Here is a 22,085-nt window from a genome sequence, read left to right as displayed (position 1 = left end):
TAAAGAAGGTGCTGACTTGCGTGATTTCATCATGGGACCATGCAAACAGCGTCAAAAACGTTTCATAGCGGCCTCTATATATGCAGCTTACAACGAAGCATGGAAAGAAACTCAAATTGAGACAGCAGAAAAAATACGGGAAATTGACATTGTTAATTTGGAAAAATCACTTTCTGTTGTGGACAATGGGTTAATGACTCTGTCTTCCAGAATATATTCACTTGACAGTATTGTATCTTCTGCAATCGATATAATAGAACAAGACTTACTGATGTTGCAACACGGTCAGTCTCAATTACGTTCTATTGAACAGCTTGGCTGGACGTTACAAAATCTGCGTTTAGGCTATGTGCCTTGGCGTTTAATCAACACAACGTCACTATTTAATATCTTTAACCTTACTGATAAACAAATCAGTTTGGCACAAAAGGGTGCTGACTATACAATTCCGAGCATTGAAAAACTTGAGAGATTACCATTGACAATGTCAGAACGACCTGTCATTGAATGGATAATACATGGGATAATAAATATTCCGATAACAACTTTCCAGTTTCAATACTGCCAAAAATATATACAGGCAGGCCAGTATGAAAGGTTGGGTAAAGGATACGTTAAGTCAACATGGAACTTGCCCTATACACACACATGTGTCAGTAATAAAGGACAGAGTGTATTTCTTAGTGGTAATAATTGTGAAAAATCACTAAGTGGCATACTTCTGTGTCATGGTATAAGTTTGCATGGGGCCTGTGAAGGGACTTCAAATAACCTTTCATGTCACCAGTTAGGCACACCTGCAACACAAATAGAACCATTCTTTAGAAGACTTTCGAACGGGAGTTACATACTAATTGTAGATCACAGATGTTGTGGCTTGCTGCCAGAAAAACCTTATCTTGTAAGCGTGACTTCCAGGGTCATGTGCTGTGAAAGAGTATTGTTCCCGAATGATGCTCCAGACAGGGAGGGAAGGTTATGGCCCAGTTTAAAAATCTCTTCTATTCGAATTGATACTTAAGCAGAATGAAGACTGGGCTCCTACAGACGCCAACCCAGTTGACGTCATCAAAAGAAACGTATGATCTCCAAGTTGCAAGGACAACGGCAGAGATTCATTCAATGTTATCAACAAATTGCCCCCTACACTTCACAGAAATGCTGAACAAAATCTTAAATATTTCTGATACAAGTGGTATCGCAAGTGTATTTAAGACAGTTTTTTCAGGAGCTTTAACCCCATTCAAAGCGATCCTGGGTATTTTTCAAAATTTCGTTCATTCCATCTTTGGCTGACTTCCACTCCTGTTTGGACTCGTAGCAGGCATTTTATTCTTGCTACTCTTGCTTCGTTATGGCAAGCCATGTCACAGACAAGACTCCAGCAACAATGGAAGAAACGATCCTAGCTATCCGCTACCGGGACCGCATAACTAAAGTCCTTGGCTTAGCCCGGCTACGAGATCTGAATATGACCTGGTTTCTTTCATTCAGACCCATCTGGCAGAATTGTGTTATGCCTGTATTAAGGTGCATGCTATGCGGTGAAGAATGCGTGTTGGACACCTGTCTTACACTACAATCGGAAGTACCATTGGATGCAGATACTTTGTTGGGTCCAGTAAAGGCTCATGCATTGTGCTGTCCCCAGCGGCTACCTATCCTGATGACGGCATTCGTGGAGACTTCACCACTACGATTGAAGGGTAGTGAAGTACAAGATGAAAGCAGCATCGACCAGGTACGACCTTCTGTAAGCAGTTCTGATCGAACCATCATTGAAAGCAATCATGCGCATGACTGCATGGTAGCGACATTTTCCAACCTAGTCGAACTTTCACCAGAAGCTGTAGACTGTTTTTTTGAGAGTCTGTCTGAAATGATGTTTTCACCGGAACAGAGAGAATGACTTTAAACAAACTTGCACACGGCGTTCCCTGAACTCTGAATTTGGCCTTCAGTCTTTTGAAAACAAAGTGACTGTTAACTATTTTTTCTCTTCTCCCCTGAAAAGCGAAAACTTTTTTCCAATTCCAAAATATTTACCTTTTTGGCACTTATCTTCTGCTTAAAGTAAAATTATTCTTAGAGAACAAAGCTTCTATTCTTAGGAATTCTAGAGACGTTACATTACCTCAACCTCTAGCTTATATGCAATTAACTGCATTTATATGTGATGAGATGGTCTCGCAATTTTTTCTGTATCAAGAGCCATTTCATGTGTAATTTCGCAAATCATTCATGCTGATATAAAATGTGCATCTCCTTCTTGAATGATTATACAGCTTGAATGCATACAGTACCTATACTCATTTCGTGCATTTCGCATACGCCATTTTTCAAATACAAAAAAAAAAAAATATTTTGGGGTGGTTCGGTATACACATGCACTGTTAGTTATGTTTACTATTGCTTAGGTTAGTAAATATGTACATAAAATCGTGGAGTGGATGTAGTGTGTTTATCTAGGTACCTAGGATATATGACGTTATAACGCATACTTTTACAACGCATACCTTTACAACGAAATTTTTACAACGCAAATACTATTACAACGCATGTATTTACAACGCATGTTTTTACAACGCAGGTACCTTTACAACGCATACCATTACAACATAAGTATTGGTAAGTATATATTAATTTTTTAATTGTAAATTAATTGAAATTAATATAATTTAATATAATGTAATGTAATTTAATTTAATTTAATTTAATTAATGTAATTTAAATTTAATTTTACTTTATTTTTACCCTGTACCCCTGTACCCCAAAAACCCAAAACTGACCCTGAACCCTAAAAATACCCCTTTACCCAAAAACCCAAAACTGACCCTGAACCCTAAAAATACCCCTTAAAAAAAACCAAACATATAACATTTTAATTATAATTATATACTTACCAATACTTACGTTGTAATGGTATGCGTTGTAAAGGTACCTACGTTGTAAAAACATGCGTTGTAAATACATGCGTTGTAATAGTTTTTGCGTTGTAAAAGTTTCGTTGTAATGGTAGTGCGTTGTAAAAGTTGCGTTATAAAGGTTGTATACCAGGTACCTATATTGATACTCCTATTTCTGACCCTTGTCCGGTTATTAATTCACTAGTGTCCATACAACGGCACAGAAACCCGTTTTCAGATTAGGTCATAGCGCATGCTGTCACATTAAGCAAGCACTATCCCTCCAGCCCCCTAGAAAGCACACCGAGTTCTCAAAACAAACCAAACCTCCAGCAGACCTGGGAAATCCCCCGCAGCTATTGTTTTGATTTCGCTCGAGAACTCCTGAAAAGAATGTAAGAACGACCAGTCCTTATGACATTCTTACTGACGTCTTATGTCCATCCTTACGTCAAACTCGGCACCTTTCAGGTATAAATATACCGACGCTGCCCTAAGCAAACACACGGTGGTGACGATCTTGGAGCAGCGCTACTTGCCGGAGAGCCCAGCTGATGCAGAAAGCCCACGGACGCTGCCCCTCCCTCTTTGACGCGCTGAGAGAGACGCTGCCTTTTCTCCTGCCGAGAAATCCAGCCTCCGGCGTTTCCAGCCGCCCTCGCGGGTAACTGGGATATCGAGTCCTGAGACAGAGATACCAACCCTCCAGCCTTCTAAATCCCAGATACTGAACTGACAAACCCCTTACAGAGAATTCTTGAGTCAGATCCTTGGCAAAAGAAACTTAACTTAAACTGCTACTTACTTACTCCCTCCCACGTATTAGGCTCAGGTCAGGTACACCGGGGTAGGCGTAGTTAGAAGCACCAGTTGAGAACAATTAGTCAATGTATATATGTATGTATATCTTTTATCCATTTTAAGTATCATATGGCTAAGAAACCATATCAATGCTTTTACAGTATTATATTATAATCCTGTTTTTACTGTATGCACTTTACTTAACTATAAGTATTGCAATAATAGCGATTCATTTCTCTTGTATGAGAAAAGAGACTGATCAATAAATAACATCTTTTTATTGAAACACGCCCATCTCTTATTTCTCTACAAACTGGTGAAACTAAGAATGCACGTACTGACTGAGTAAAATAGTTGTCTTTTGTTTTCACACGACTCTAGAGATATACTCTTGATTAGGGGGGAGCAAAGTTGTCATGTTCTATGGTTGTCAGAAACTAAATCCCTTCTTGTCTATCCAGGGAGGTTAAACTCTTCCTTGCCTATTCGAGAAAGTTTCTAGTGAACTCTGAGCTAGCTGGCACACATAACCTTAAGTCTAATATCGTCAGTAGAAGACCTAGTTAACCACAGTCCTACGTCTATACTATTGAAGATATTATTCCAATGCGCAGAGCCTATTGGGAAAATAGGAACTACACTACAGTATTAACCACATCCACTTTAAAAATTTAGCAACCACAACCACCATACTTTCAGAACAATAAGTTTTGAGAATTCTGAGTGCTACAGTCCCACTCTGAATACCCTTTTGTATACAGATCGGCCTTATCCATTTATGGCGCGGAGCTTTGTACACTGGGCAGACAAACAACACATGAGCTATGCTTTCAGGGTGTACTAAACAAAAAGGGCACATATGATCATCTATGTTACTCGACCATTTGCTAATGAATGTATTAATTGGAAGGGTTCCTGCCCTGAACTGATGGAACAGTTTCCTGTCATATGGTATAGTGATTAGGTCCCAATATCTCTCCTACACAGGGATATGTTTCTGCTCCAAGAAAATCCTGGTAAGCGATGGAGCAGTGTGTTTCTGGAACTCCTCTTGGGTTACGTGTGCCCAGTAAGCATCTTTTAGAGTTTGTTTAGATGGGAAGGTGTTTTCCTCAGGTTTTTCCCATAATTCCCCCATCCCTAAGGCCTTAAATAAAGATTTAACCTTTCTGAACCACACTATTTTTCCCCCAGAGTCCATATTTCGTGTCTCCAGTAACGCTAAAGCGTAGTGAGAGAGTTCAGGCGTGACCCATAATCTCCTCCAATAATCAATTGGTCTGAAGCTGGATATGTCCTGTATTTTGCGACAGCCCAAGTCCATATACAGAGGTACAATTGGTGTTGATTGTGGGAGCCCCGTTATGCATCGCAAGAATTTATTTTGTGCATTTTTTAGAGCCGTAACATCAGAGACCCCCCACAATCCCGCCCCATATAACATAGAAGATCTCACTTTTGTATCATATATTTTAAGTACTGGGGCTATTGGTTTTGTGGCTGAGGACTTAAACTCTCTCAGTAAAACACCTGCCAGCTGTGCATGCTTAGTTGTGAGGTAAGACATATGTGGCTTCCACTCTAGCCGGGATCCCAATGTGATACCCAGATAGCTAAATCTGTCTGTCTGTTCTAGCAATTCACCATTCATAAAAACTCTGCCCCTTATTTTCCTGTGCCTGTGCATTACCATAAATTTCATCTTGGATACGTTAATGACTAGGCCATAGTCATTGCAGAATTTTTCAAAACACCCAATTGCTTTCTGGAGCCCTTCTTGTGTTTTAGAAATTAAAAGGGTGTCGTCTCAAACATTAGCAGGGGGACTGGAATACCATTTAGTTTGGGTGCGTCTGTGTGTGCATCCCTATAATAATATATGACCCGGTTAATGTATAGCGTGAATAGAGTTGGTGCCAATACGCACCCTTGTCCTACACCCCTTTCTGTTGGAAATCTATCTGTAACTTGGCTCTGATTTCCCCACCTGACCTGTGCATAATTATTTTCATGGAATTTGATCAGTACTGCGAGGAGTTCATGTGGCATGCCTTGTTCTTGGAGCGCTCGCCACAACCTATCTCGTGGCACGAGGTCGAATGCCACTTTCAGATCAACAAAGGCTGCATATAGTGTGCCGCCCCCAAGAATCACCCATTTCCAGTATATTGTTGAAAACCTAAAAAATTGGTCCACTGTACTGGTAAAGGGGCGGAAGCCAGCCTGAAGCGTGGACTTGACCCCCGAATCCTCTATCCAGTTCTGAATCCTGAGAAGTACCATCCTGGCCACAACCTTTTGAATACATGCTATTAGGCTGATTGGCCTGTAATTCGCAGGATCGGCACGGTCCCCTTTTTTAAAAATTGGTATTATTCGAGCCCCTTGCAATGGCATTTGCCAGCAGTTCTATGCACGGGCCCCAAACCTCTCTACTATGTAGGAAAAAATCTGCCGGAATCTTGTCTGGGCCCGGGGCTCTTCCTCTTGGAATTGAATTGAGAGCACATTCAACGTCTCTCCGACTGAAGACTAGTGTAGTTGTAGGTATGCAATTACTAACGGAATCCATGGCATCTATGGGGGCGCTATTTGTGTTAGCAAACTGGGACTTGAAATGTGATATCCAGCGCTCTGTAGGGACAGAATTTGCGGGCTGCGGTTTTTGATTCCCCTTACCCCATCTCACTAAGTTCCAGAAGCCAGTCATGTCTCTGGACTTACTAGCCTCATATAATTCTTCCCAATAATTGTTGTCCCATGCTTTTTTTGCCTCTTGTTGTATCTTTTTATAGTGTTGCCTTGCGCCCTGTATCGCCTCCCTGTCACTTGTTCGTACCGCCAGCTCTAGGGATTTATATGCTATCCTACAGTTTTTGTCGTACCAAGAATCGGGTTTCCGTCTGCCTTTACGCAAAGGATTTTTTCTTGACTTACTAAAAAATGTGCCAAGTTTCAAAAAAAGGGTTGTATGAATATAAGTCACCCTAGTCTCGTAATCATCCTTGGATGAATAACCCTGTAAAGCTGCAGTAGCGCCCATTACCAGGGCGACTATTTCTGTAATAGAAATGAGAATTGCCCAAGCACTCGGCCCATCTCAGCCGTCGTGTATCGTTTGCCAGGACAATGTCACCCGCTATATCTGTTTCGGGTTCTCCCTGGCCCTTAAGGAGCTGTATCTCTAGGCTGAGTGGGTTGTGATCACTCTCTATTCTTTGGATGATGGTCATGTCACATATGGACCACCAAAATTCCAAGTTCACTAGGATATAGTCTATTCTACTTGTACCCAAACTAATATTAATGTGGGATTACCCTGCTTATCTCCTCGTGTTCTCCCATTTACCGCTCTGAGCCCACACTCAAGACTAAAAATCTTGAGTTGAAGAGCTGCTTGAGTCCACCTCTTTATTGGAGGGATATTGAGTGGGGGGATTTGCCAGCAGATATCTTCTGCCTCGGTGAGTTCTACGTCACTTTGGTCCAAGGGCTCGAAGGAGCAATTAAAATCTCCACAAATCAGAACGTTTGCATTTCCCCTCCATGTTCTCACATAGTGGCCCAGTGCCTCCACTGTCTCTGATGATTTCCCTCCCGGTTTTCCCCTGGCATAAACATTAAAAATTATTAATTCACCAAACACAGGGGATTTTAACTTTACCACTAAGATATCTTTGGAATTAGTTGCTAACTGAGTTGTTGTGTATCTATCATCCTGCCTGACCCATGTTGTCAGACCCCCCATTGACCTTCCCTTGTTGGAGTGGGTTGCGGCTATCGCAAAATGTAGATACCCCAATTTGTTTTGGGGTTCAACTGCCCAGGTTTCCTGCATGGTAATTATCATGTATTTATCAATAAAGTTCGCCCAGTCCCTGGAGGCCATCTTGTTCCTAAGGCCTGCCAAGTTCCAGGAGACTAAGAACTGTCCACCCGGGACGTTGGATGGATCACTTTGGGCCTGGGTGCGCCGTAGGCATGGTTCCCTGTGAAAAATGATTGATCCCGGGGAATCAGTAAATCCTATGGGCCTCTGAGGATTGTCATTTAAACCCATGGCAACTACTTCTGTTTTTCCTGTTGGACTAATTATTTGATTACCAAAGCCTACACTGTATTTAGTTTGGACAATTGCTGTTTCTCCCATTCTAGTAAGGTCGATGTTTGGGGCGTTCATGTCCTCGATGTCAAACAGGTTGGGCCCCGAGACCATAGCTGTCTCTATGTTATGGAGGTCAGCGTGTAATGATTTTACCGCTTTGTCTTGTAAAACTGGAGTGCCACGTTCTGGCCAAATGTAAGGGGCTATGTTGATCCCCCTCACGGATAGACATGTTACACTAGTTATAATATTAGCCCTGAGATCTCCCTCAACCTCATCTTCCTCATCAGTACCCTCCGGGCCAAAGATGTGTGTTCCATCGCCCCCATCCCCGCTATTCTGTGAACATCAATCGCAGTAATCCAGTCCATTTAATATATTGTACCTATTTGTTGTTTCCAGTGGCGTAAAGGGCTTTAGATGGTCCATTCTCCTGTGGGCAGTTGTATTGAACCTGGGGGTACAGTGTTCCACCCATATAGATCAGGAGCTGGTACTGGGTAGTGCACATGTGAAGGGTTCCATATGTTCTGTGCGATTGGAAAATAGTTGTTGGAGTGGGCTTGTCTATGTGGATGTTGAGGCGGGAACACTATAGATCTCGGGTAAAAATACGTTAAAGGACGGGGGGTAATGCAGTTATTGGCATTGCCTGGAGGCCAATTGAGTATGTAATGGACAACATTTTGGTCTCTAAAGTTAACTACCACCACGTCTCCCTCAATATCCTTAGGTCTGCCACCCAACCACTGAAGACGGCGAACATGTACTATATCGCCGTTGATGTTACTTGCAATTGGCCTGTATATACTCAGCCAGTGCATAATTTTGTTCTTCAGCTGGGCATATCCTTCCCGCTTATTCTCTTCCAGCTCTGGAACCCCCGTGAGAACCACCACGAAAGGCACTGCTTCCGGTGGAAGTTCTGTTAGTGGACCCTTATTAAGTGACCCCCGAATCTGCCTAGTGCTTCCCCCCTCCGTTCTAGATGTCCCAGAAGAGGCAATTCCCAGTCCCCTAGATGACTTACTAGCTGGGATAACGGGGATAGAGTTGGATTTATTTATCAACTTTATAGGAGGTGGCTTGTGTTGTTTTATGTTTGTATTTTGAGAGGGTTTAGGTACTGCTGTTATCAGATTAGATGGGGGATTGTGGGCACATGTGGTGGTTTCAGTAGACCTTGGAATGGTTTGTGCAACATTATTTACTACTGCCCTAGTAGGAATTTCCTTTCTTCCCAGTTCCAGTTCTATTTTCCCAAGTCTTTCCTCCACCCTATTTAATCTCTCGACAATAGCTAGAGTATAACTCCTAATTATGTGTTCAATGCTATCCAATGTAACACTAGTGTGCGCTACTTGCGGCGCAATGTCTGCCAATATTTTATCAATACTAACCTCCTTGTCTTTATGTGTGGTTACTGGGAATGGTGAAGGTTCTGTTACTATTTCCTCTTTATCAGCAATAGTTGTGCATTGGTCATTAACAGTAGTAGGTTTTACTTTTTTACCGAAATCAGAATGGCTCAACTTTTGCTTATTTGGTTCCACCCTTTTGCGTCTTCTTTTGGTTGAGGGTGGGCCATAGGTTTTATGCGGCATAATTGTCTTAGTCTTGTTTAGTGTAATTTTGCATGGCAGAGGTGTTGGTGTGATTGGCACCTCAGTTACACTGGATAAGCTTGTGATGTTATGGGGTGAGGTACAACTCACAGCTTGATTATGGCAGGAACTGGTTGTAGGCATGCAATCTCCAAGTATAAGAGGCACACTATCCAAAGATACAATATCATCGTTGCCGTTAAGGGTCACCTCGATGGTAGAGTAAACTTCTGGAGTTAGGTCAACGAATGGCCTATTCTTCATATTTTCAATTGAACGACGACGTTCTATACGTCGCTCTTCTAGAGTTAATTCTTTAGGAACTTCAGCAGCAGTTCTTATAAAATAGTTATCCAGAGTTCCATTTAACGGGCCCCCAGGTCTTTCTGACACGACAATCTCCGAACTTAACGCCGTCGTAGACATTGTAGAGTTTTAAATCACGTAAATAAATGGACTTACTCAGAATCAACGGACGGATGTACACAAGCAACCAGGGGTTCCGGCCCAGTCCAGTCTCCTCAGGCCTCTGAGGGCCTAAGATGGCACGCCCCCGCGACACGGGGGTGACGCCTCTTTCAAGCGCCGCCTGGCGCGCTCTGTCGCCGGGATTCCCGCCGCTAGGGCAGGCAGGAGATGTAGTTTTTTGTTCTCAAATGCCCCCCTCCGCTCTACGCCCGCGGAGATGGTTGATGCAGCGGCGGGAGGGGGGACAAAACAGACCCAGCAACGGCAAGAAGAGTGGCCCACAGCGTGTACAGCAGGTAAGGGTCCCAGAGGGTTAGAGCAGCGTCACCCGCTCCACCGGGGTGACGCCTCTTTCAAGCGCCGCCTGGCGCGCTCTGTCACCGGGATCCCCGCCGCTAGGGCAGGCGGGAGATGTCGTTTTTTGTTCTCAAATGCCCCCCTCAGCTCGGCGGCCGCGAAGATGGTTGATGCGGCGGCGGGAGGGGGACAAAACAGACCCAGCAACACAAGAAGATTGGCCCACAGCGTGTACAGCAGGTAAGAGTCCCAGAGGGTTAGAGCAGCGTCACCCGCTCCACCGGGGTGACGCCTCTTTCAAGCGCCGCCTGGCACGCTCTGTCGCCGGGATTCCCGCCGCTAGGGCAGGCGGGAGATATAGTTTTTTGTTCTCAAGTGCCCCCCTCCGCTCGGCGGCCGCGAAGATGGTTGATGCGGCGGCGGGAGGGGGACAAAACAGACCCAGCAACGGCAAGAAAAGTGGCCCACAGCGTGTACAGCAGGTAAGGGTCCCAGAGGGTTAGAGCAGCGTCACCCTCATTCACAAGTGTCCTCAAAGTGGTGCTGGACCACAGACAGTGGCCTTACCCTTTGATGGCCTCCCTCGGGTGCACACGACAGCCTGCCCGGTTTCAGGTGATGTATCCGAGTAGGTTGTGGTCTCCAGGTAGATAGGGGTGGGTTCCCACTTACAACAATTATGGCAATCGTCGTAGGAATATCACACAGTGAGAAGCAGCACCATGTGCCTGTCAGAATATCGTGCAAATATGCTGGACAGCACAGAGCAGCTTAGAGTCAAAACAACAGTACACCACATGAGCAGCATAATGAGAAGGGACTACTTCTCTTGTGTTGTCAGCAATGGTAGCACTCTTGACAATAGCTGGCCTCTTCTGACGAATGTATGACTTTTTCACACATGCGTTTACAACGCATGCCTTTACAACGTGGGCAATACAATGAATGTGTTGTTACCACTAGTTCCATTTCAACAGAAGTCGTTACAACAACTTCCCCTGTTGGACGTCCCCCGTCGCAGACACATCTCACCCCACCTGAGAGGCCTGCACTGGCTCCCCGTATACAAGAGGATAACCTTCAAGCTCCTCATCCACGCACACAAAGCACTCCACAACACCGGACCTACCTACCTCAACAGCCGAATCAGCTTCCACACCCCCTGCCGAAGCCAACCTCACCCTCGCTACAGTCCCTCGCATCCGGAAAACCACAGCTGGTGGAAGATCCTTCTCCTACCTAGCCGCCAAGACCTGGAACACCCTCCCAATCACCCTACGACAGACTCAGGACCTACTGGCCTTCAGAAGACTCCTCAAGACCTGGCTCTTCGATCAGTAGCAGCACTCGCCCAGCGCCTTGAGACCCTAACGTGTATGTAGCGCGCTTTAGAAATGTAATGATTGATTGATTGATTGATTGAACTTGCTGTAGGGAAGCACTGGAGTTTGGAATTGTATATTTTACTATTTTAACTCCAGTCTGTGCAACAGTAGGGAAGGTGTTGAATTTTAAATTCAACAATGAGTTACCTGAAGCAAGTCATTGTAATGACTTGTGTTGTAATGGAACTCATGGTAACAATGTGTTTGTTGTGGTGCCTGCAGTGTAATGGCATTGCGTTGTCCTGACAGCGATGAAAATGCTGTTTTCCCTTCTGGACTTTTTTACATACCAGGGACATGCCTGGGCTTCTCCTTATGAACATTCTCTTCTCCTCGAGGGCTAGGCACAGACCTTCCATTTCCAAGCAGACTTCCTAGCATTTGGAAACCCTCAGCTTTTCCAATAAGTTGAGCAGATTTCAGGTAGTATCCCCTCACCTCTGGACATAGGCGGTCATGCAGTCATCAGTCCTTGTCTCACAGCAGTGTTTGAGAACTCTGCAGAACACTTTCATTTAAGGTCAGTGATGCAGCTTGGAACTGGAACAAAGTGGGGTGGTTTGCATCTCACCTTTATACTAATTTTCCCAACAGGTGATGTTAACGTGGGTCCATTGCTCGCTATAAGTAGACTAGAGGGTCCCTGGGAGAGTTAAATGTATATGGAGAAGGGAGCAGGGAAAAAGCAAGAAAATTAAAAACAAAAAAAATTCTCCAAAACCAAATATTTAGATTGTGGCAATATGTCCATCATACAATAAAAATTGTCAAACAGACCAATGATTTTCAATTTTTATTCTTCAGAACAATTATTCATTTTTATAAAAAATATAGCAAATCATTTTTTCCTTTTTATAAAATAACTATACAATTCATTACATACAAATACACACAATCTTATGATATTGATTCCTATCAATTTTGCTGTAATCCTGTTCAGAAGTTTTTTTCTGTAGCCAGTCTTCAAGAAGTCTATGGAAAATACATCGGGATTTTGCATTTATGGACCCCCCTTTTTCAACCTCTACTTGATGGGTCCACCCAAAAATTTCCAGGAATAAGCTGAAGTGGATGAACTTATTTTTTTGTGACAATTCATCAAACGAGACAAAATTATTAGCAAACAAAAAATGCTGTTTCTATGGAAAAGCAGACTTAGCTATGACTGCTTAAGGCCTCATTTATGGCATTTTACTTTGCTGTAGAAATGGCAAAAGACTTTGTCCCTTTCTATCTCAGCATGGATGGCCCTGTGCTAATCCTACGCTTAATTTGATTGAAAAGCAGACATTTGGGGTGAGCAAATTTAGAGTATCGCTGGTATTAAGGTTGCTCAATACAGGTGTTGCTTTCCAAATAAACTTGAGAACTACCCAGAGTTCTCTGCTTCTTTTTTGCATAATATTTGCTTCACTCTATGCTGAAAGGGTATTGTTTTGACTTAAACTGGGAGTTCCCTTGTGTCTGGACAAAGCTATACCTCTTCGAAGAGCTCTAATGAGAGTGAAGCACGTGTCAGAGGTTGCTTTTATTTATTCTTTTCATGTTGGCTTGGGTGGTATTTTATTAATTCAAAGCTGTATTGCTGTGCCTGGAGTGGTAAAAGGCTTTTGTCATTTTACAGCTTGGCATGGATGGCACAGTGCTAGTCCTATGCTTAAAAACCTTGCTGTGAAAATGTCAAAAGACTTTGGGGCATATGTACAAGCCCCTATCGCCACCACAAAGTCACTTTCAATGACGTTGTGATGGCGATAGGAGCCTCGCCTCATTTTCAAGGCAGTGTTAAGCAACTTAATGTGACTTAATGCTGCCTTGTAAATAAGGCACCCTTTCACGCTCTAATTAGCTTGAAAGGGGAGGGTAATGGGTGTAGCAATGGGCGTTTCACTGCAACACCTATTGTTGTTGACGCTGCCCCCTATTTACAAGAGCAGCATAAATAGGAGGCAGCACCAAACTAAGACCTGGGAAACCTAGTCTTAAACTGGCAAAATGAGAACTGCTTTATTTCTCCTCATTTGTGCTGTTTCCATGTGTGCTGCCTTGGCATTGTACTGAGGCCCAAAGTGTCCGGATGGGGCCGGGCCAGCATTGCAGAGTGGGCAGTAGCAGAACTATGAACTTTAAAATGCCTGTGTCTCTTTGGCAGTCATCTTGCGATGGCCAGCCAGACATGCGCATTTTAAAGTTCTCTTCCCAAGCTGTCTTAGACAGCTAGGTTAGAGAAAGGGCAGGCCTCCAGTGCTCTTAGGAGTGCTGAGAGAGGCAGCTCTATCCAATACTGGTGCTACTTTCATGCTGTGAAAGCAGCGCCAGTATTGGGTAGTGCAGTTTCCTGCACCGGGAGCTTCTGTGAGGAGAGAAGACACCCGAGGGAGGTAAGTATTTTTTATGCAGCACCTGGCTCACCACCCTTGTTGCAAGCCAGCCACCACTGCAAATTGCAACGTGCTTAAGTAATATTAATTAGGTAGATTGTTCCCCAATCCCCAACAGTTCTTTAGTTTTGACGGAGAGATCCAAAAATAAAATATAGCTTGGAAAACGGTGAGCAGTATGCAACCACTGTTTGCAACCAGAAGGTTAGTACGTCAGCCGCTTTGATTTTGGAACTCTGCTGAAATAAGGTAGGGTGGTTTGTTCTCAGGTCAGCCAGAAAAGAGTTTTTCAGAGTAATGCTGCTGCCTCAGAGAAACTTTGGTTTTGCACTTATTATGAAAGGTGGTTTCTGGAGGTGGTAATATATGATGGAAATTTAATATTTCAGCATATTTTTGTGCAGTATTTTTTGAGGTAGGGAGGTTTTCTGTTTTTTGTGATGCTGTGTTTTGTGCTGCATTATAGCAATATGGGGATGTCTTATGCTGTGGGAGTATCTTGTTTATTGTGTTGTGCCTTGTTAGTCTGTGCTATTAGGTTGATTTGCAAAAGTTATGGTGTTATGTTTTATAGGAGACAGAAGTGATAGGCAAAACAAGGGGTTAATGGAAAAAAATGTGAAAAAAGTTGTGGTAAAATTTAAATGAAGGTAGATAAATAACCAGCAGATAAAGAGAGACAATCTTGTCATTAACAGAGGGAAATTCTGAACGAGTGTGAAAAATGTGGATGTTCTAATTTAAAAAATATTCTATTGACAGACTTTAATTTTCCAACTCAATTTTTCTTCATACAGTTTCCTCCAGACCAGCTTCTACCGTAAAACTTTGACTGGTAAGTAAATATTCAGGGATTTCATTGTCTGTGTCAATCAGTCAATCTTAGACTTTACTTCAGTCGACCTTTAATGTGCAACATGCAGTACAATACCATAAATGATCAAAATAAGTTAAAATGCCTAATAAAATACATATATTACAAATCACAATTATTATGGATTAAGCTAATATCAAATGAAAGCCCACATTATCAATCAACCTTTCGTTTGAGCAAGTAAAACCAATAGCAGCAAAAAAACGCTGAAAAAGACCTAAAAGTGGGCTAAAAAGAGTCTGTTATGCTGTCTAGGTTCTCCGGTCCGCAAAAAGAACAAATGATGGACAGAATGCAGAACAATGTCATACATTCACACCAGTACAGAGATCTGGGCCTAAATCCATTGTTTTTGTGCTCACGATGCCATTCCAGTTTGGACCCAGCCATATGCAAATCAGTCTTGAACCTGTGCCCAATGGGAACAGACCAGCCCAAACTGCCAGGACTTTTTTTTTGTTTTTTGTTTTCTGACTACAGGTACTACCGACCTTTTTCTAATCATAGTGGCACACAGAGCCACTTTTAATTGCTGCACAAATAGTGTAAGTAACAGCACTTCTCATTGGTCCTGAAGAAAGCCCCATAGACCTGGCTGGGCATAGCGGGGCTGAAACATGTTGACCTCAGTTTTTAATCCATATGCCGTGCAGAGGATTCAGTAACATGGATCCATGGATGCCCATCTTTTTATTTTCTTGAATCAGCGTCTTTTTTCCAATAAACAAGTGTACCTCAACGAGGATGATTCAAAGAATTTTGACTTACTTCACTCTGAGCACTTATTTCCAAAACTTTCTCTGGACACTACTGCGAATCCAGTGGTTACCTCCAGGTGAAGGTTAGCATACCAGAAAACAAAACCCTATGATGATGCATTAACGCTACGTAATAGCGGAAATCAAGATATACTGCTGTACCATCTACGTGTGTGTAAGAGGGTTTTTATGAAAGGTACTGAGTATTAAGAGCTCTGGCTATGTAGTTACAAGTGGTCCTTGCTACTAAAATACGTCTTACTATAACTTATATTAAAACTAAATAAAAAATGTTAATGTGTATTTTACATTGAAAATATAATATTGTTCTTACAAATGTGCATGATTAATAATCAATCAATTAATTATTAAAGAATATAAAATAAATTAACAACAAATTAAACATATTCCTATTTTAAATAACTTTCCACCCTTCCCTCTGCAAACCCAACACCACAACAACACTATGCATCACCGGTGGTAGTGAACAACACAGTCCACTCTTCCTATAAATCCAGCATGTGTGATTGATTGAACTCCTTCCTGTAGTTATGTTCCATGTCTATACAGACACCTGTTTGTTGTCCTAAAGTTAATTCAATGTATCTATGCCAAAACATAACAGAAATATTTTCTGATACTTGGCTACATGGTTGTGTCTTTGAATGACGAGAGATAGAACAAAAAATGTTCACTGAATTTTCTTTAACTCTTGCAGGATACAAGAATGTCCAGGAGACACAGGAGGCCAAGGCATCCAGAAACAACCCAGTTCTTGTGGACTGGAAAGCCAAGAGTGAAATGGGAGACACATCCATGAAGGTATGTGCACAGGGTAGGGGACATTTCAGAGTTGATTATGAACAAAGTGATGCAATGTTTTCAATGTGAACCAGAAAGTTTTGGTTCAGAGAGGTTCTGGCTAATACGGATATTCTGACCAATATACAGGGGTAATTTAGAGGGGTGTGAGTGGCCCACCTAAAGTCACCCATGCACCCATTATTTCAGCAGAGACTATAGCCTTTGTTCCCCTTGCAGAGGACTGCCTTTGCTTCTCATAGAGCCCCTCTTCCTGGTAGGGAAGCCTATAATGGAGCTGCCGCACTTGTGACTCCACTGTAGGCCTAGTGATATTTCAGGCCACCCCAATGCTGGCTTTGCCCTGCTTGATATTTCTCTTTATTTAACCAAAACAGATGGCCAAACAAATGCTTAAATCTCAGAAAAATGTCCCACCGTGCCTCGAAGACACTGATGCATTTTCTTGCCCAGGACTCTATATAGCAGTCCTCCTCAATGAAATCTAGTGGCCAATGACCACGTAAATATTTCATATGAACATTTGGATGTACGGCATTACGACGCGCACTTTTACAACACGTGCCGTTACAACGCGGTTTTTTCAAAGCAAGTCGTTACCACGACTTGCGTTGGAGGGGGTGCGGACTTAGGAATTTTTTAATTTACTATTCCAACACCAGCCTACGTACAGTAGGGAAGGTGTTGGATAGTAAATTAAAACATTCCTTGTCCTGCAGCGCCCTCCAGCGCAAGTCGTGGTAACGACTTGCGTTGAAAAGACCACGTTGTAACGCACGGCGGTGTAACATCCGTGCCGTAAAGGCTGTTCACCACAGAAGGGACCTGCACTTTTTAGAATACCCACAATTTGGTACATCTCCCCACCCTTATTTAGAGTAAAGATGAGAGCCACGTACTTAGCTCCTGTTCAATATATGCGACAATAACCCCATGCTATATTTTGCCAGGATATTGCAAGCCACTGACTGTGAACATTAGGCCAATGGTATGGAATGCTGAAGGAACTATCAGCTACAGTGTGTGACAGATAAACATCTTTAAAACGACTTTAATTAATGTTTTAAGTCCTGATTGGCTATTGGTTGTAAATGGATTTCTGTAGGAAACATTCAATCCAGATTAGAATCCACTGGTGGAATTGCTTCTTTCCTATAATCTTATGAAAAAAACATCACTTGGTAGCTAAGGATGTTTTCTTCCCCCATGAATGATAATCAACTAGTGAATAATATCTCTTCTTACGTACTTAACAAAACAGAAATACGGACCTTACAGAAAGATAGCTCTGTTGTACCCACGCACCATACCAACAAACTGGAACTAGACGTTAGTCTATTTAAATTGATGCGTAATTTGAGACTCCTTCACTTTTTTGACAACATAGTGCAATCGGAGCACAACCCAGAAACGGATGAACAACTCAAACAGTTGAGAAACAAGAGCAATTATCAGGCACCTTTGAGCCACTTTTGAAACACTAATAAGTAATGACATCAACAAATTCAACTTTAAGCAATGTACAAAACTTCAGAATCTTTCAAAAAAAGAACTCAATACGTTGAAGAAGATCTCACAGAATCCTAACATAATTTGCCAAAAAGCAGATAAAGGCGGTGCATTGGTGCTCATGGATACAAGTTTTTACTCATCCCAAGTGAATGCGCATGTCAAGGATCTCGAGATTTACATTCCGTTAGGATACAACCCAACTAATACATTTCAAGATAAACTGATTCAGATCCTGACTAAGGATCATGAAGAAGGAACAATATCTGACAAAACCAAAAAATTCCTCACTAAACAATATCCAAGAACAACTACAATTTATATGCTTCCGAAAATTCACAAAGACCACAGACAACCACAATTCTGTCCTATCGTGAACACAAGAGGAAGCATTCATGAACCAATCGACCAATTGTTAGATGCACATCTAAAGGATTTTGTGATAGAAGCTCAAACGTATGTAAAGGACACCACCGATTTTCTGAAAAAAATTGCTCAGATTACACTTCCCGAAAAGGAAGAAGTATGGCTCTGTACCATTGATGTAAAATCGCTTTACACCTCAATCCCACACAATTTGGGCATTGAAGCGACACTTTTACATTCACAACTAGATCCCAACTTTCAGGTCTTCCTTATGGAACTGTTAACCTTTACACTATACCAAAGGTATTTCAAGTGGCAAGATGAACATTATCTCCAGCTCACAGGGACGCCTATGGGCAATTGTGCAGCTCCATGCTATGTTAATATTTTTATGAACAAATTTGAGACAAGCTACATTCTTAGTCTCGAACATTGGAAAAAACATGCACGAATTTTCCTATGTTACATTGATGATATTTTCGTATTGTGGCAGGGCCCTCAAACAATTTTTATGCAAGCATTGGATGACTTCAACACTATTCACGACCGTATACAATTCACTTATCAAGTGGACAATAAATCAATATCTTACTTGGACGTGCTATTGAATATCAATCAGAACAAAATAGAAACTACCCTATTCAACAAGGCCACAGATCGTAATAATCTGTTACATTACAGAAGTTTTCACCAGTTACCTCTAAAAAATCACTTACCACTTTCTCAATTATACAGATTTAATAGGATATTTTCAGAACAAACAGAATCACAAATTCAAATGAATAATATGATTCAACGTTTTCAAGAACGAGGATACCCTCCCGAAATCCCACAGAAAGCTCCAACAAAATGTGCCTCCAAAACTCGTGAAGAATTACTTAAACCTTCAACTAAATCTGATAAATCTCGAGTTGTAGTAGATTCACGATACTCCACTAAGAGCTACCAATTCAAACAAGCAATCCTTAGACACTGGCAAATTTTAATTAACAAACCAGATTTCAAAGGCATTTTCCGGGAGAAACCGATGTTTGCTTACACAAGGAGCAAAAACATAGAAGGACTGTTGAAAACCACTATCCAAACTGAAGCATTCATCAATTACAAAGGAACATTAACCTGCCAAAACTGTAATAATTGTCAGTCCATAATCAAGCAAGCCACCATTACACACCCCATGAGAGGGACACCTATTAGATTAAAAGTAACCGTGACCTGTGATTCCACTAATGTCATCTACTTACTTAAGTGCCCATGTGGCTTAGGCTATGTAGGAAAAACCACCAGGAAAATAAAAATCCGCCTATCAGAACATAAAAGCAACATCAGAACAAACAATATGAAATCCACTGTCGCTGCCCATTTCAATGAGAGAAGACATAATATTTCTCAATTACAATTCACCATCTTAGAAACTGTTTCCAATGATGAAAACTGTGACATCAATAAGATACTTTTACAGAAAGAAAATGAATGGATTTACAAATTAGATACCATGAAGCCCAACGGGCTCAATGACCGTCTGGAATTCTCGTGTTATCTGTGATTTGACCACATACTGTTTGAACTGTGCCTTTCTAATTAACGTTGTTTTGCGCTACGCACATAATGCTTTATTCAATTATGCATATTCTTTTCTTGATTTTGAATTTTATGCTTTGTTATAGCATTGTGTTACCACAATTTTGTATGAGTTACCTTCTAACCTTTCACTTTGTTTTCTTTTCTTGCTTACACACACGCTTTTTTTATTTTCATTTTTATGTATCACCTTGTTTACACCACTTTAAGGTGGCGTCTTATATCCGGAAGTTTCACACACAATGTTAACTCTTCTTCGATGTTTAGTACTTATAGACGCCAATCACAACGCGGCGCCATTAACGAACACACTCTAAAGCTCGCCGCTTGAGCAGCAGAACTTGAGACAAGCGGTAAGACTACTGCAGACGATTAATATGTTTGTAATTTGCTGTTTAGAGATATGCTTACACGCTTTAAAATCCTCGGAGCACTTTCATTTTCATTATATCTTCACGGACACTGAACTCGTTGTTTCCCCGACACGTAATTTGCACACTCTATCAAGCCTTCGCTTAAACTTGCTTCGTTTCCGCGATTTGCTTTGTGAGAGTTTCAGTTACACCATGAGAGCACTGGTCTCTAACCGTTCACATTCCGTACCTCATTATGCACGATTTTTACAGCTCTGGTGTGACACATTTTTTACTTCTCTGTACCTTTACGTTGTTGAACAAGTCACATGTGTTTTGGCGATTCATTAGAACAATCTTTTTTCGTTACACGACTTAGAAGATTTAATAGCACTACACCGTTCTGGAATGCATGCATAATTCATCAGCCTTATGCATACTCAATCTAATTGTGTGGGTCCTCATACACACTTACTATCATTTTTTCTAGATTCCCCTTAAGAAGTGCCTTATGGGCACGAAATGCATTGGGACCATTGTATAATGATTATTATAATACAATGAACTGGTGAAACAACTTTATATGTGATTTACAACATTTACAGAAGGATATAGATACGTTTGGAATAAAATTATCACCATTGAAGAAACAAATTCTTTTTGCCTTCAACCTTCTTCTTCACCTTAATTTTGGAATATTGAGAACATTTATTTTATCGCAGTTAGCGAATCCAAAGCAGCGCCCAGAGGGTCGTGCTCGAAGTTCAGAGCACACATTTAACTAACTTACAATTGAACACCTTTAGGTCCACAAGGTGATACCTCCGTGGCACGCTACGGACTGTACAATTATTTACACTAACTTGTGCGCAATCATACCTCTTTTTATTTGGATCTTTTTAAAGGCCACATAGGTGTAAAAGTACTTTGACACATTCCGAAGTAATTGTATTATGAAACGTGTCTACTGAGTCTAAGCTACCCTTATGTAAACCATTGACGCAGTATCCTGAACTGAATAGTGTTTACATTATGGTATGACTTCAATCTTCACCCTGAAAAATGTATTTGGGTCAATTTTAAATGTCAGTTTCGTTTTTTTTCCAGGAAACTACAGGCCAACCACAAAGGCAAAGTGCAATGATATACTCTAAAGATCTTGGACCGTTCCCGACCCCCACGCTGATCTCCTGTGATGTTTTAGCTGCTTCTACTGAAAGCTGAGTGTCAAAGAAACTGCACCATTACAAGAAATTTGAGCTTCAGTGCAGAAAGAGGACCACTAATGAAAAATGGCTTCCAGCATTACTTGTTAAAGAACATTGCATACTGGGATGTGTCATCACAGTCAACTGATTACTTATGGAGAGGCTACACTGTAACCTCACAGAAGAGGTTACATTATTTTGAGCCACTCATTGCAATCCAGTTGCCAAGTGTAGTTTCCTCAGATGTGCTTCAGGTAATGTATAATAAAGTCTATGCATATTAATTTTGGTGCATTTGTACTTATGACTATGTATTCAAATATGAAGCAAATGCTGGCTCAGGTGGTTGTGGCGAAGGATCGCATAACTCTGTTGGGGTATTATCAGCTCTCCCAACACCTGAGCACGCTCTTCATGCAATACTCTTTATGTCATAATGGCCTGAATGACTTGTATGTGAAAAAAATATGATTTATCACTAAATACTGTCATTTCATCAGGAGTGAAATGCCACTCGACTCAGTCAAATGTGGTGATTTGCAGTGTTGGAGGAGAATGTTGACCTGCTTTGAGACACTTTAAAATGGGCCTGCTTGACATCAGTGCAAGTCTGCCTTTTAATAGTGTGACGAGCATGCTTCTACATGGTTTGGACAGTCTTAGGACC

The 22,085-nt window shown here is 41.7% G+C and overlaps 1 protein-coding gene across 1 annotated transcript in view; it reads left to right on the top strand.

Moving 5' to 3' along the window:
- Positions 1-21,864, top strand: part of LOC144792164 (mucin-4-like) — a 95,180-nt gene extending 73,316 nt beyond the window's left edge. Inside the window, exons 8-10 of the mRNA XM_078667057.1 lie at positions 14,745-14,782; positions 16,298-16,401; positions 21,318-21,864. Coding sequence (XP_078523183.1) covers positions 14,745-14,782; positions 16,298-16,401; positions 21,318-21,434 — 259 coding nt within the window. The 3' untranslated portion in view covers positions 21,435-21,864. The remainder of the gene's footprint in view (positions 1-14,744; positions 14,783-16,297; positions 16,402-21,317) is intronic.
- The last annotated feature ends 221 nt before the right edge of the window (positions 21,865-22,085 follow it).

Source organism: Lissotriton helveticus, chromosome 11 (assembly GCF_964261635.1).
Source record: "Lissotriton helveticus chromosome 11, aLisHel1.1, whole genome shotgun sequence".
Taxonomy (NCBI): Eukaryota; Metazoa; Chordata; class Amphibia; order Caudata; family Salamandridae; genus Lissotriton; species Lissotriton helveticus.
The sequence above is the reverse complement of the archived record's forward strand: the minus strand, read 5'-3'. Positions and strand labels throughout refer to the sequence as shown.